General features: G+C 55.6%; 1 protein-coding gene across 2 annotated transcripts in view; it reads right to left on the bottom strand.

Moving 5' to 3' along the window:
- Window positions 1–913: 913 nt before the first annotated feature.
- Window positions 914–11785, bottom strand: part of ARHGAP8 (Rho GTPase activating protein 8) — a 48697-nt gene continuing 37825 nt past the window's right edge. Inside the window, exons 8-13 of one of the 2 annotated variants that reach the window (XM_081822617.1) lie at window positions 10477–10550; window positions 7839–7916; window positions 7383–7511; window positions 4664–4845; window positions 2216–2426; window positions 914–1533 (exon numbers count right to left, since the gene is read on the bottom strand). In XM_081822617.1, coding sequence (XP_081678743.1) covers window positions 1520–1533; window positions 2216–2426; window positions 4664–4845; window positions 7383–7511; window positions 7839–7916; window positions 10477–10550 — 688 coding nt within the window. In that variant the 3' untranslated portion in view covers window positions 914–1519. The remainder of the gene's footprint in view (window positions 1534–2215; window positions 2427–4663; window positions 4846–7382; window positions 7512–7838; window positions 7917–10476; window positions 10551–11785) is intronic. The other variant, XM_081822618.1, reaches the window with a different exon arrangement.

The raw sequence follows: 11785 nt of genomic DNA, 5'->3' as shown, positions 1-11785 counted from the left end.
CTTGCTAAACTGCTCTCCAAAGTGACCGGACCAATCTATCTCTCTACTGGCAGTATATAAAAGTGCCCGTTCCTCAAAATATGAACAGTGGTTATCTACGGGCAGTAAAATTTCAAGTGATTTTCACCTTCTCTTTCTACACTTTGTCACTGAATTTTTTTTCCCTTCTGAGCAGTTGTTGTTCTTACAACACAACAGCAGACTTTTTGTGATCAAACCAACAGCAGACCTTGCCCTTCCTTTCCCACCCTCTCCACATCAGGGAAGACCACCACCCTCAGCTGCCCGCGTATCTCAAGATGAGAAAGCTGGGAGGTGCCCATGACTCTCTCCTCTGTCCCCTCCCCGCACTTGCCTGTGTCCTGCGCGCACTGCTTTAGCTCCAAATACGCTTCTTTGTGCATTTCTTTGCTTATTCACTCCCCAACTATTCTGCAAGCCTCTGAGGGCAGGAAGTGCATCCTCCTCATTTCTGTATCTGTGGGACAGGCACTGCCTGGCCCAAAGCAGGTGCTCGAAAGCACATAGGGGACTGCAGAGTGGATACCGCCTTCCGCACTGTACCAGCAAGAAAAGGCTCGAGGAATGCACCCTGCTCACGCACCCACCGTGGGGGGAAAGAACCCCAAGCTGAGCCTTCTGACCTAGAACTCCCTGCGCTGGGCAAAATGACTGGCCCAGGACCCCAGGGCTGTGAATCGCAGCTGGTGGCAGAAGTGAGGTGCCCGGTCCTGGCTCCCCCCAGTGATGGCAGCCTGGCTCTCTCCGGGGCAGACCAGCCGCTTGCTTTGCCACTGACTTTCATGTTCTGGACGGGATTCAATAAATTCATTGTGGATATCAGCTACAAGTTCTGGGCAGCCTGCCTAATCTCTGGAGTCACTTAAATAAATCTCTGTCGTTTCTGCAAAAGTGAATGTTTGAACAATTTATTCCACACATCCTGTCAACAGAGACACCCTGGAGTCCTCATTTCCACATCACATTTCATTGTTTGACGCTGAAATGCACCGCACGTGCTTGCCACACAGTAGCACTGTAATCGCTCTCCTTTGCTGTGGAAATGATAGGGAAATGGTGCTTTGATACAAGGGAGGGTGACAAGGCCACGCTGTGCTGAAGCTGGGATTCCACAATTACCGCTCGTGAAAGGGAGACGGTTATCAAAGCAGCCACAGGAAAACGTCTTGGGGCCACCTCTCGGAGTCAGGAAATTTGAGGCATACATTTCACAGCCGTGCGTCACACCGCAAACCCTTCTGCATAATGCACGAGATTTGATTTAAAGTCGTTGTTAATTCTGCTGCTCACAGCGCTGCGCTCTTAAGGGACCCATCATTTTTATTTCAGGTTGTTTTTTTTTTTTTTTTTTCCTGGCAACAGAACTCTGAGGCTTTTCTGGGCTTGTGCTGAACTGTGGGAGCACAGACCCCCTCCCGGGGGCAGGGGTGCAGACAGCAGGCAGCTTGTCCAGAGGCTGTGGCCGGGTCTCAGCTCTCCGTGCCGGGCTGTGGCGGGGTCAGAGCTGGAGGGCTGGGTTTGAAAAAAAGAAAAAGGAAGAAAAGAACAAGGCTTTGTGGCAGGACAGGAAATAAATGAAACCATGCTCACTTTCCAAGCTGCACAAGAGGACCGTTCTGGCCCGGGTTAGCTGAGGGCACGAGAAGGAGCAGGATGATAAAGCAGAGTGAGGGCTGGGGAGCAAACGAGAACCACCCCCCACACAGCAGGGACCCAGCTGCGTCCCCCCAGCTGAGCCCCAGCCAGCCCGACACCCACGCGAGCCCCGGCCAGAGCAGAAGAGACGCCCAGCCCGCTGCTCACCCGCGGACAGTAATGAACAGCCGTGGCTCCAAGTGGCATGCCACAGCAGTGGACCTGGATCCCAGCCGGACGAGGGCTGCTCACCGACAGACTCCCAGCGTGGCCCCAGTTCAGCCACACTGGGTTATGATTCTGAGGGATCCGTCATCTTATCTCAGCCCACAGCCCAAGAACGAGGCAGAAGGGCCAAGAGTCAGAACTCTGGCTGTTCACCAGAAGTTGAACGGCAAGTTTACAAAGCACAGGACAGCACAGACTTCAGTGTGGCGTTTCCCACCCTAGCGGAGCGTCCCAGCCGCCGGCAGGGGCCGCGGAGGCGCGGGGGGCGAGGCGGGGCCCATGGAGGGTCTGTCTCCTGTGCAGCCTTCAGGGAAGGGGCCGCCCCGCTCACCTGCCTCAGGGACGCCAGTGCTGAGCTCCCCGCGGGCCTCCGGGGTGCTGAAGACCTTCTCGTAGTACTCGATCAGCAGTTCGGTGAACAAGTTCAGAGGCACGAGGGCGCTCAGGGAGGACGCCCCCTGGGATGGCCAGATTAAATTCAGCCCAAAGACGCACGCCAGGTTGGAGCTGTTCATTTTGTTAAAAATGCTCTCCCGGGACACCTGGAGGACACACATGAGACCGCCAGTGACTGTGGGTTCTGTGCTACGGCCTTGTACGGCCAGCTCCCTGCTCTGGGCCTCAGTTTCCCCATCTGTAGAAGGAAGGACTCAGTCTTGATGCTCCAAGGGACCCTCTGGCTCTGACCGTCTGTAAGCTCCTTCTGGGATCTCCTCAGGGCCCCAGTCTTCTCTTCCATTCCAGAGGACTGGGGAGGTCCCCTTACGGGGGGGGCCTCCAGCACTGTGGGTGCAAGCAGGGTGTTTAGTGTCACCCAGCCAGACCACGTCTCTGATATCCACACTTTGGCCGGTGAATAGGGCATGGTCAAGACTGACTAGCACACGGGGGTCATTGGAGGACTGGGGACGGTGGGGAAGGGAAGAGCTTGCCTTACAGCACTTACAACCCCAAAAAGCAGGATACATCACCCATCTTACAGGTGAAGAAACTAAGGCCCAGAAGATGCAGGGGACTTGCCCGAAGTCATGTGGCCAGTAGGTGGCAGGGGGGCCATAAGAGGGCATGGCCTGACCTCTTCCTTGCCTCCAGGGTCTTGGGGCCCTCTATGAATCAGAAGTAGGCAATGCAGAGCCTCGGGGGTCATGGGAGAGCACAGAACTACTGGGGGGGTTGCACTGCCTGGTGACCCCCTATGGATCTGGTGAGGAAGCCCTGCGTCTGTGAGACAGGCAGCCCCCACGCCCCTGCAGGTGCGCACCAGGGGCCAATGCCGCCCAGCGCCAAGCCCCATGGGATGATTAATGTCAGTGTCATGGTGGAGGACAGAGAAATAAATCCATCTCTAGCTAATGAAAAAGAAGTAGGAAAAAAAAAGATTAGGATAACTTAGTTTCTGGCTTCTGAGAAATAAGATCAAGTGACAGAGAGGGAGACGAAACAGTTCATTTTTTTAAAGCAATCTCTACGCCCAACATGGGGCTCGAACTCATGACCCCAAGATCGAGTCGCCTGCTCTACTGACTGCACCAGCCAGGCGCCCCCGAAATAGTTTATTTTTAAAACCAAGAGGTGGTGTTTGACAGACTCCAACATGTAACATTAGCTCTGCCCGGAGGTCCCCTCCCCTCCATTGGTGATCACATCCCCAGGCCACCTGCCATGGAGCAGGGTTCCTGCATAAGCCCCGAAGACCCTGGGCAGGACCCTGCCGTGGTGTCGTCACACTGTGGGTGGAAATGCGCCCCACGGCTGGGAGCCCCATGGCCAAGTCCTGCCTCGTCCATGCCTGCACCCCACACTGCCTACAAAGGGCCTGGACGGAGGAGTGTTCCAGGAAGGGTCAGACGGCAGAGGGTCGTGCGTCTGGAAGCAAAGGGAGGGGCCCGTTTGGACCTGTTGAGGTTTTCCCTGTTGACCTCGAAGGCCACTGCTCCCTGCCCCGGGAGTGGGGACCTCAGCCCGGACCCAGAGCCGGGACAGGTGTTTCTCGCACCGTTCATTTTCTCACTCTGTGTAGGGGGTGGAATGGCAGCCCCACAACACAGATATCCACCAGGAACCTGTGGATGTGACGGATTTGGACAAAGGGTCCTTGCAGATGTAATCAAGGATCTCAAAGTGAGATCATTCTGGATTATCCAGGTGGGCCCTAAATGCAATGACAAGCATTCTTGTAAGAGGAAGCGGAAGGAGGTTTGTACAGAGAGGGCACAAGGCCGTGTGGAGACAGGCAGGAGTGAGGTGGCCACAAGCCAAGGGACGTGTGAGCCACCAGGAGCTGGGAGGGGCAGGAAGGACCCTCCCCTAGAGCCCCTGTGGGAGCACGGCCCTGCCCACACCCGGATTCTGGCCTTCTGGCCTCCAGGACCGTGACCGCACATTTCTGTGTCTATAGCTGCCCACGCAGTGGTACCGTGTTACGGCAGCCCCAGGACACTCGCGCACCCGGTGACACGTTCCTCTCTCAGGAACGGCCTGCTCAGTCTGCTCACACTGCGCGTCAGGCTCGGTGCCAAGGCTTGGGGACCCAGCCCCTTCCTCCACAGACAGCCCCTGCAGGAGATGACGCGGGAGCAGAGGACCTCAGCCAAGAAGGTCCCATCAGTGACTGAGGGCTGCCAGGTATGGGGTCAGCAGGGGCAGGCACAGAAGTGGAGTCCTTGGGCGAGGGAGACCCCAGGCCCTGGTCTGTGTGGGCACCATGTGCAGGAGGGGGCCCCCTGGGCCAGGCACAGAGTTTGGGCCTCCCCACCGGGGCCCTGCTTTGCCCACTCACCTCATGAAGGAAGCCCATGAGGTAGCTAAGGACAGCGTAGTTGTGTTCTGGAAGGCTCTGCAGGATCTGGCGGCAGCGGGTCACCCGCAGGCTGCTCTCCACACCTACAACGGCACAGGGTTCTTCCTCGGTCTTCCCCGAGGGGACGGCGTGGGCGCAGGGGGGACAGCTCTGAGGACAGACTGTCCCGACGTCGGGCCTGGGGGCCTCACTCCCTTCCAGGCCACGTGGCCGTTCCCCGCAAAGCCCTCCCTTCCCAGGGCTCCAGTCCCTTCTTTACACCTGGTACTGCAACTACACCCTCCCAGAGAGCGCATGAAACCCACTCACTCACTTCATACGTGGGAATGGTCTACACCAGCGGTCAGCAAACTGCAGCCTGTGGGCCACACGGCCCACTTCTGTCAATAAAGCTTGACTGGCACAGAGCCACACCCCTTCATTTATACGTCATCTGTGGCTACTTGTGCAGAACCGCAGAGCTGAGGATGGCAACACGGACTGACCCACAAAGCCTGAAAGACGACCTGGCCCTTTACAGAAAGTTTGCCCAGCCTGCTCCAGGCTGACTTAACCTGTCTGTGATTCCCTGCAGCTCAGGGCCCCCCATTGCACCACGAACCTGGGTGAGGCTGCCCCAGACTCAGACCCCCCACTTTCCTCGTAACTAAGCCCTCCACTGAGCTCCATAAGCTGCAAGTCAAAGCGCACCCACGATTCCCCGGGTGCTCAGCACGCTCCTGCTGCAGACACACGTGTGCACACTCACTCCCCCCGCCTCCAACGCGCTCACCTCCTCCAGCTAAGCCTCGGGCAGGGTTACCATGAACACCGTGTGCATTCCAAACACAGCCACTGCTGAAAGGCACGGATTTCCCTACCATGAATGTTCTTGTTGGCCTTTTAATAAAAGCTCTTTCATGAACTCGAGCTGTCGTGGGTAATGTCAATGGACAGAGAGTTCCCGTGAAATTAATATTCCCAAGAAACCAATGAGCTTGGAGGCCGCCATCTTGGTGCCTGGACCTCAGCTTCCTGGCCTCAATGTCATCTTTCTACGAATTATGGTCCCAGAGCGGGTCCTCGTACAAGGTCTACCTCCAGCTCTCACCGCGGTCCCTTCGAGAAAGAGCACTAAGCGGTGAGCAGGCAGGCGGGAGGCGCCTGCAGACTGTCAGAAAGCACTTAGCAGGTGCCATGAGCGATGCCATGTGTTTTATGCACATTTAATCCTCAAAGCAGCCCCCATTCTATACAGATGAGGAAAGTGAGCTCAGAGAGGTTAAGTGACGTGCCCAAAGTCACACAGCTAATGGTGGTGGTGACGCCCAGACTTGGATCCAGATCTGTGCGGCTCTGAGCCAGTCCTCCTAACCTCCTTGCTGCAGATCAGACAGATGTCCCCCCTATGATATCCTTGTGCCCTGGACACTGCAGGCCACCCAGAAAGCCCATCTCTCCCGAGCGTACCCCAGAAAGCCTTGCTTTTGTATCACTTCCAGGAGAAACCCATCCCACCCGAGTAGGGTTACCAGATGAAATAGAGGACACCCAGGGAACTTTCAATTTCAGATAAACAGCAACTATTACTTACACTAAAAAAGTATTCATTGTTTACTGGAAATTCAAATTGAGGTGAGCACCCTGTATTTTTTTATTGCTAAATCTGGTGACCCTATATGCCCGTCAGCACGCAGCCGGGCCGAGTGAGGCCACAGTCCAGAGAGCGGGATCTTTATTAAAGCCTCTGGCAGCATCTCGGTTCTCGACAACTGGAACTCCGGAACTATCTGATCTTAACATTTGCAGGGCTCAAAACAAAACTGGAAACAGCCCCAAACGTTTACCCAGAGAGTAATAAAGTGGACGGAAGGCTGCATGACCATGAAAAGAACGAGTAGATATGCACACAAGGAGGGAGGGATGAGAAGATGGGTAACGGTAGAAAACATTTAGGAAGCCAGCTCGAAGCCAGCGTGCGTAAGCAGCGTTCCTGGCCAAGCGGGGAGCGCGCACGGAGCTTCTGCCGGCTCCGCGCCGGCGTGGGACCCCAAGGGTCGGCCGGGACTCCCGTTTCATGACAGAGCCTCTGCTCCGTTGATTTCAGGGTGGCTTTTTTTTTTTTTTACACTCTGTGCTTATGTTATTTCCATCATAATTCTTAAAAATTCTCAGCATCTGCCCCAGCCCAGCCCCACCCCCTGGTGCAAAAAGGCCACAGGTCAAGCTCTGCTCCTAAGACTTGTTCCTTTGGGGCCAGATCTCTACCCATAGGCTGTGCTTCAGTCCTCTCAGCTCGGGGTTCCATGGCACAAAACCCTGGCTGGTAGCATCACCTGGGAACTGGCTAGAAATGCAGATTCTCAGCCCACTCCGGGGTGGGGCCCAGTGACCCTGTTTTAACTTCCCTCTCCTAGGGAAGTCTGAGGACGTCAGTCACACCGCCAAGCCTTCCCCTCTGCTCATCCTCCTGGCCGGCTCGCCTTCTCCTGCTCTCCTTCCGGTAATCGCCGACGCCCACCGCAAGACACGCCGCCACCGCAGGGATTCTGCCACCCTTGGGTCAACGACGCGCCTGTCCCTGCAGCTAGCCCGGCCGTGGTGGCCTGGCCTGGCCATGGACACCGTGGCCCACCGTGCCAGACGGCAACAGGAGGATGCGGGCCAGCCCCTGCCCCCGGACTGGTCCTCGGTTGGCACCCCCAGGGCAGGCACCTACTGGTGATCCCGAGAATCTGCTCGTAGGCCCTGAAGGTCAGCAGTGGTTGGGGCAGCTCTCGCAGGAAGGTCTTCAGGATCACAGCAGGGATGTGGAAGTCGCCATAGTCATCAAAGTTCACGGGCCTCCCTGGACACAGAACATCGTATGTGAGTTCTGATGGGGCTGGGAGTCCGCTTCACAACGGGCTCTGATGCAGATGGCTTAAAACTCCCAAGGGGAAGAGCTTCCCCGGAGCCACACGTCCGGGGCGTGCCCCTGTCACCTGTGGGACCCGGGGACGCTGCCGCTGCACCCTCCTCCGCTCTCCAGAGCCCTGGGCCATTCTGGGGGTGGGGTGGGGTGGGGCAGGGGAGCTACGCTACCCCGGCATTTGGGACTCTGCGGCCCTGGAGGGCGGTGCAGGCCGGCCAGGTGGGAGGCTCAGCATGAGGGGTCTCTGGGGTACAGACTCACCTTGATTGTACAGCCGCTGAATCTCGCGGATGGTGTGGACACTGGCCGATCTCCGGAACAGGCCCTCAGTGCGGAGTCCTACGGAGAGAGGACCTCAGGCATCTCACAGGTCCCAGCACATCAGGTTTCTGGAACATTCCATGACTCCTCCTGCCCACACATCACCCTCCTGTGGCTGGCAGGGAATGCTCTCCAGCCTGGTTCATTCCCAGCCACCCCCACGGTCCAACATCCCCACCTTTATTCCTCAAACTTCTATACTCCCCAGCCCCACCTGACTCTCTACTTCTGCGGCCCCCAGGAAGGGACCTGGAGTCCAGCCCAACTCTGCTCATCCAGCTGTGTGACTCAGTGAAAGCACACAGCCTCTCTGAGCTCGGCCGCCCTGTCCACAGAGTAAGGCCACGAGCCCGTGCCTCTGAGGGCTGCAGAAAGGGTCCACGGGACGAGGCACAGCGTCCAGAAGGCTCCATGGGTGCTCACTCATCCAGTATGGCAGCCACTGCTGCACAGGGTGATTTAAATTTCCATTTAATAGTAAAAATTAAATAAAGTTAAAAATCCAGTTGCCCAATATAGGAGACACCTAGGAAGTACTTGCCAAGTGTTATGGGATAGCACTGGGCTCCCCTCCCAGTCTCTTCTCCATTCTGAAACCGAGTGAGCTCTTCAGCGTTATACATCCGATTCTGATCAGTCTGTAAACGGAGCCATTCCCCGTCTTCATAGGTTAGCTTCCCGTGGGGCCTTACCGCGGACCTGCACAGTCCGGCCTCTCCAGCCCCACTGCCCCCTCCTCCAGCCTCCAGTCTGCCCCACGCTCCTTACTACTCCCGGCCTTTGCATGCACTGTTCCCTCTGTGTGAGTGGCTGGTCCCTCTCTTTTTATTCTGAGAGACTGCAGTAGGAAAAGTTCTGAGGTGGCTCCCAAATTCCTGGACCCTGTGGTACAGACACTTTCTCCCAGGTATTCATTCAAACACTAGTCTACATGCTGCAGGGAAGGAACTCCGCAGACAGAAGTCAGGTCCAAAGCAGCAGACCTTAAGATGGAGATTATCTTGGGTGGGCCTGACCTAATCAGGCAAGCGTTTTGAAAAGGGACCAGGTTCTTCCTGGCAACAGAGATCTGGAGCATGGAGGCTGGGATTCGACATCTGGGAGGCTGTCTATTGGTGGAGGGGGGGCCACATGGGAAGGGGAAAGTGTGCCACCTCTAGGAAGAGAAAGAGGCTGACAGCCACCAAGGAAATGGGCATCTCTGCATGAACGGAGTGTGGCCAACAACCTCCCTAATGAGTGTGGAAATCCAGAAAGAAATGCAGCCTGGCTAACACCTGGAGTTTCGCTCTGTGAGACCCTGAGCAGACCGGCCCCAGAGCACCCAGACTTCTGACCTACGGAAACTGAAAGAATAAATTCATGCCATTTGAAGCCATTAAGTGGTCATTTGTTATGCAGCCGAGGAAAGTGATCCAGTGACCCTCGGCCCACGTGTCAGAGCTCAGGTCCCCTGATCTCCAGGACAGCTCACCCCCGTGTAAGTCTGTGGTTGTCACAGCGTTAACGGAGGAAAACATCACGGAGTCTCTCAGTTCCGACCGTGAGCCCCCAGAACAGGGGCTGGGTGCTGCGGTCACCATGGCAACCCCAGCAAGTCCATCCGGGCTGGATGCAGGGAGGCGCCCGATGAGTACATGCTTAATCATGTACTCATCCAACAAATATGTACAGAGTTCCTACTCAGGCCTGGGTTTTTGGTTTGATTTTGTAATAAAGGAATTGATATGTTAAACCCAGGGAGACTCCCTTTCATGGTTTCTGACTCACGGTCGTTAAGCACTATCTTCTGTTGGTTCCTGAAACACGGAGCAGAATGGGAAGTGCTGCAAACGACTTCTCGCCAAAGTAGAGACCATTCCAAACGACAGTCGGATCCCCCAGCTAGAGAGGCGCTGCCTCATAGAGCTTTCTATGATTAGAGCATGCAGTTCCAGGAGCACGCCAAGTAACAGAGCACCAGGGACCCCAGCTGTGGTGGCTCCCACATCTCGTCTGATGCACCCCCACTCCCACTCTGCAGCATCTGCACCTGCAGGTGGTTCCCCCCATCCCCCGACGGCCTGTCCCACCCAGAGAACCATCCTCCTGTCAGGGTGAAAGCAGCCTCCATACCTCCTCACTCTCCCTGTGGATCTGAGCTCTGGCCTCAGGAGTCTTGGAGGACCCACAAGACTCACCCCCTCTGATCGCTGAATGCATCCACCCCACTGGGGAAGGCACCTGCAAACCAAGCTATCTATCATGTCAAAGGGGTCCCTTTATGGGGGGCTTTACGTGTATCATGTCATTTAGGCCCAGGTACCGTTACTAACCCCACTGGGCAGATGAGGAATCAGAGGCCCACAGAAGGTAAGTAACTGCCCAAGGTCACACAACCAGTACACAGTGGGGCCAGGATTCAAACCCAGACAATCCATCTGCTTGAGCCCAGTCCATCCTGGTCAGCCTCCCTGCACAGGTTCCAGCCCCTCCAATTCCCTGGTCTGCAGGGTGCTCAGGGCGTGAGTCAGGCCCCCCCCCAGGGAGGTGCACCCGGAGGCCCTCGCACCCCTGGCTGAAGTCAGCTCTCACTTACCTTTCTCTCTCAGGTAGGTCACTGTGAACTTCAGCACAGGCGGGATGAGCTCACCTTGGTTTTTGTCCTTGAGGCTGAGGGGAAAGAAAAGGAAGTAACAGTGTTTACCTGGGCACGACAGGAGACTCTGGTCCCCTCCACGCCGCCATGAAAGCAGAGATGCAGAAGTAGTAAAAAGGACAGTGCAGAGGCTGAGGGCTCCACCAAGAGGATGCACGTGATACAGGGCAGACCTGGGGGCTGGGGGTGGCTTCCCATGGGGCAACTTCTGAGCTAGGTTGTGAGGGATGAGGAGGAGCCTGTGGAGGACAAAAGAGGGAGGGCCCAGGCAGCGGGGAGTCAGGGGAGGCCCAGAGGCATGAGCAGAGCTGGTCGTGAGGGCAGACCCAGCAGAGCCAGACTGGATGCTAACCCATCAAACAACATGCCTGGTAACACCCAGCCTCTTACTGCGCTCATCGGATAGGGATTCGATACACAAGGCAACTTTATTTATTTATTTTTTATTTTTATTTTTTTTTAAAGATTTTATTTATTTATTTGAGAGAGAGTGAGAGAGAGCGAGCACATGAGAGGGGGGAGGGTCAGAGGGAGAAGCAGACTCCCCACCAAGCCGGGAGCCTGATGCGGGACTCGATCCAGGGACTCCAGGATCATGACCTGAGCCGAAGGCAGTCGCTTAACCAACTGAGCCACCCAGGCGCCCTCACAAGGCAACTTTAAAACGTAAGTACAAATATAAAAGAATGGCCCTCCCAGACACACACACACACACACACACACACACACACACACACACACTCCACCCCAGGTGGTAGAGTTCGCATCTGAAGCCAGAGCCACCTACAGTGAGCTGGCCCCACTGGGCTCCTGCGTAAAATGTTTGTTTTTCTCTTTCCTCCTCTGCTGAACGTTCTTGTCCTGACAGGCAGCATACTTGGGATGGAGGGAAAAGGGCTCTGAAGTTAGACGTACCTGGCTGGAGCCCTGCTCTGCTACATTTTAGCTGAGAAGAGTAGGTGTGTTCCTGTTCTTAGGCAGCATGTTCTCTAAATGTCAATTAGGTTAATTTGGCTGATGGTGTTGCTCCAGTTTTCTAGACTGTTGGTTTTCTACTTGTCCTATCAATCATTTAGAAAAGAGTACTGGAGTCTCCTCATGGAACTGTGTGTTTATTTCTTTCTTGGTTCTACTAGCTTCTCCTTCATGTATTTTAAAGCTCATTTACTAGCCCATAAATTTTTAAAATTATGTCTTCTTTATTATTATGAAATGTCCGTCTTTGTCCCTGGGCTTATTTCTTGTTCTG

The sequence above is a fragment of the Leptonychotes weddellii genome, chromosome 5, assembly GCF_054177405.1.
Source record: "Leptonychotes weddellii isolate Sample4059 chromosome 5, ASM5417740v2, whole genome shotgun sequence".
NCBI classification, from domain to species: domain Eukaryota; kingdom Metazoa; phylum Chordata; class Mammalia; order Carnivora; family Phocidae; genus Leptonychotes; species Leptonychotes weddellii.
The sequence above is the reverse complement of the archived record's forward strand: the minus strand, read 5'-3'. Positions and strand labels throughout refer to the sequence as shown.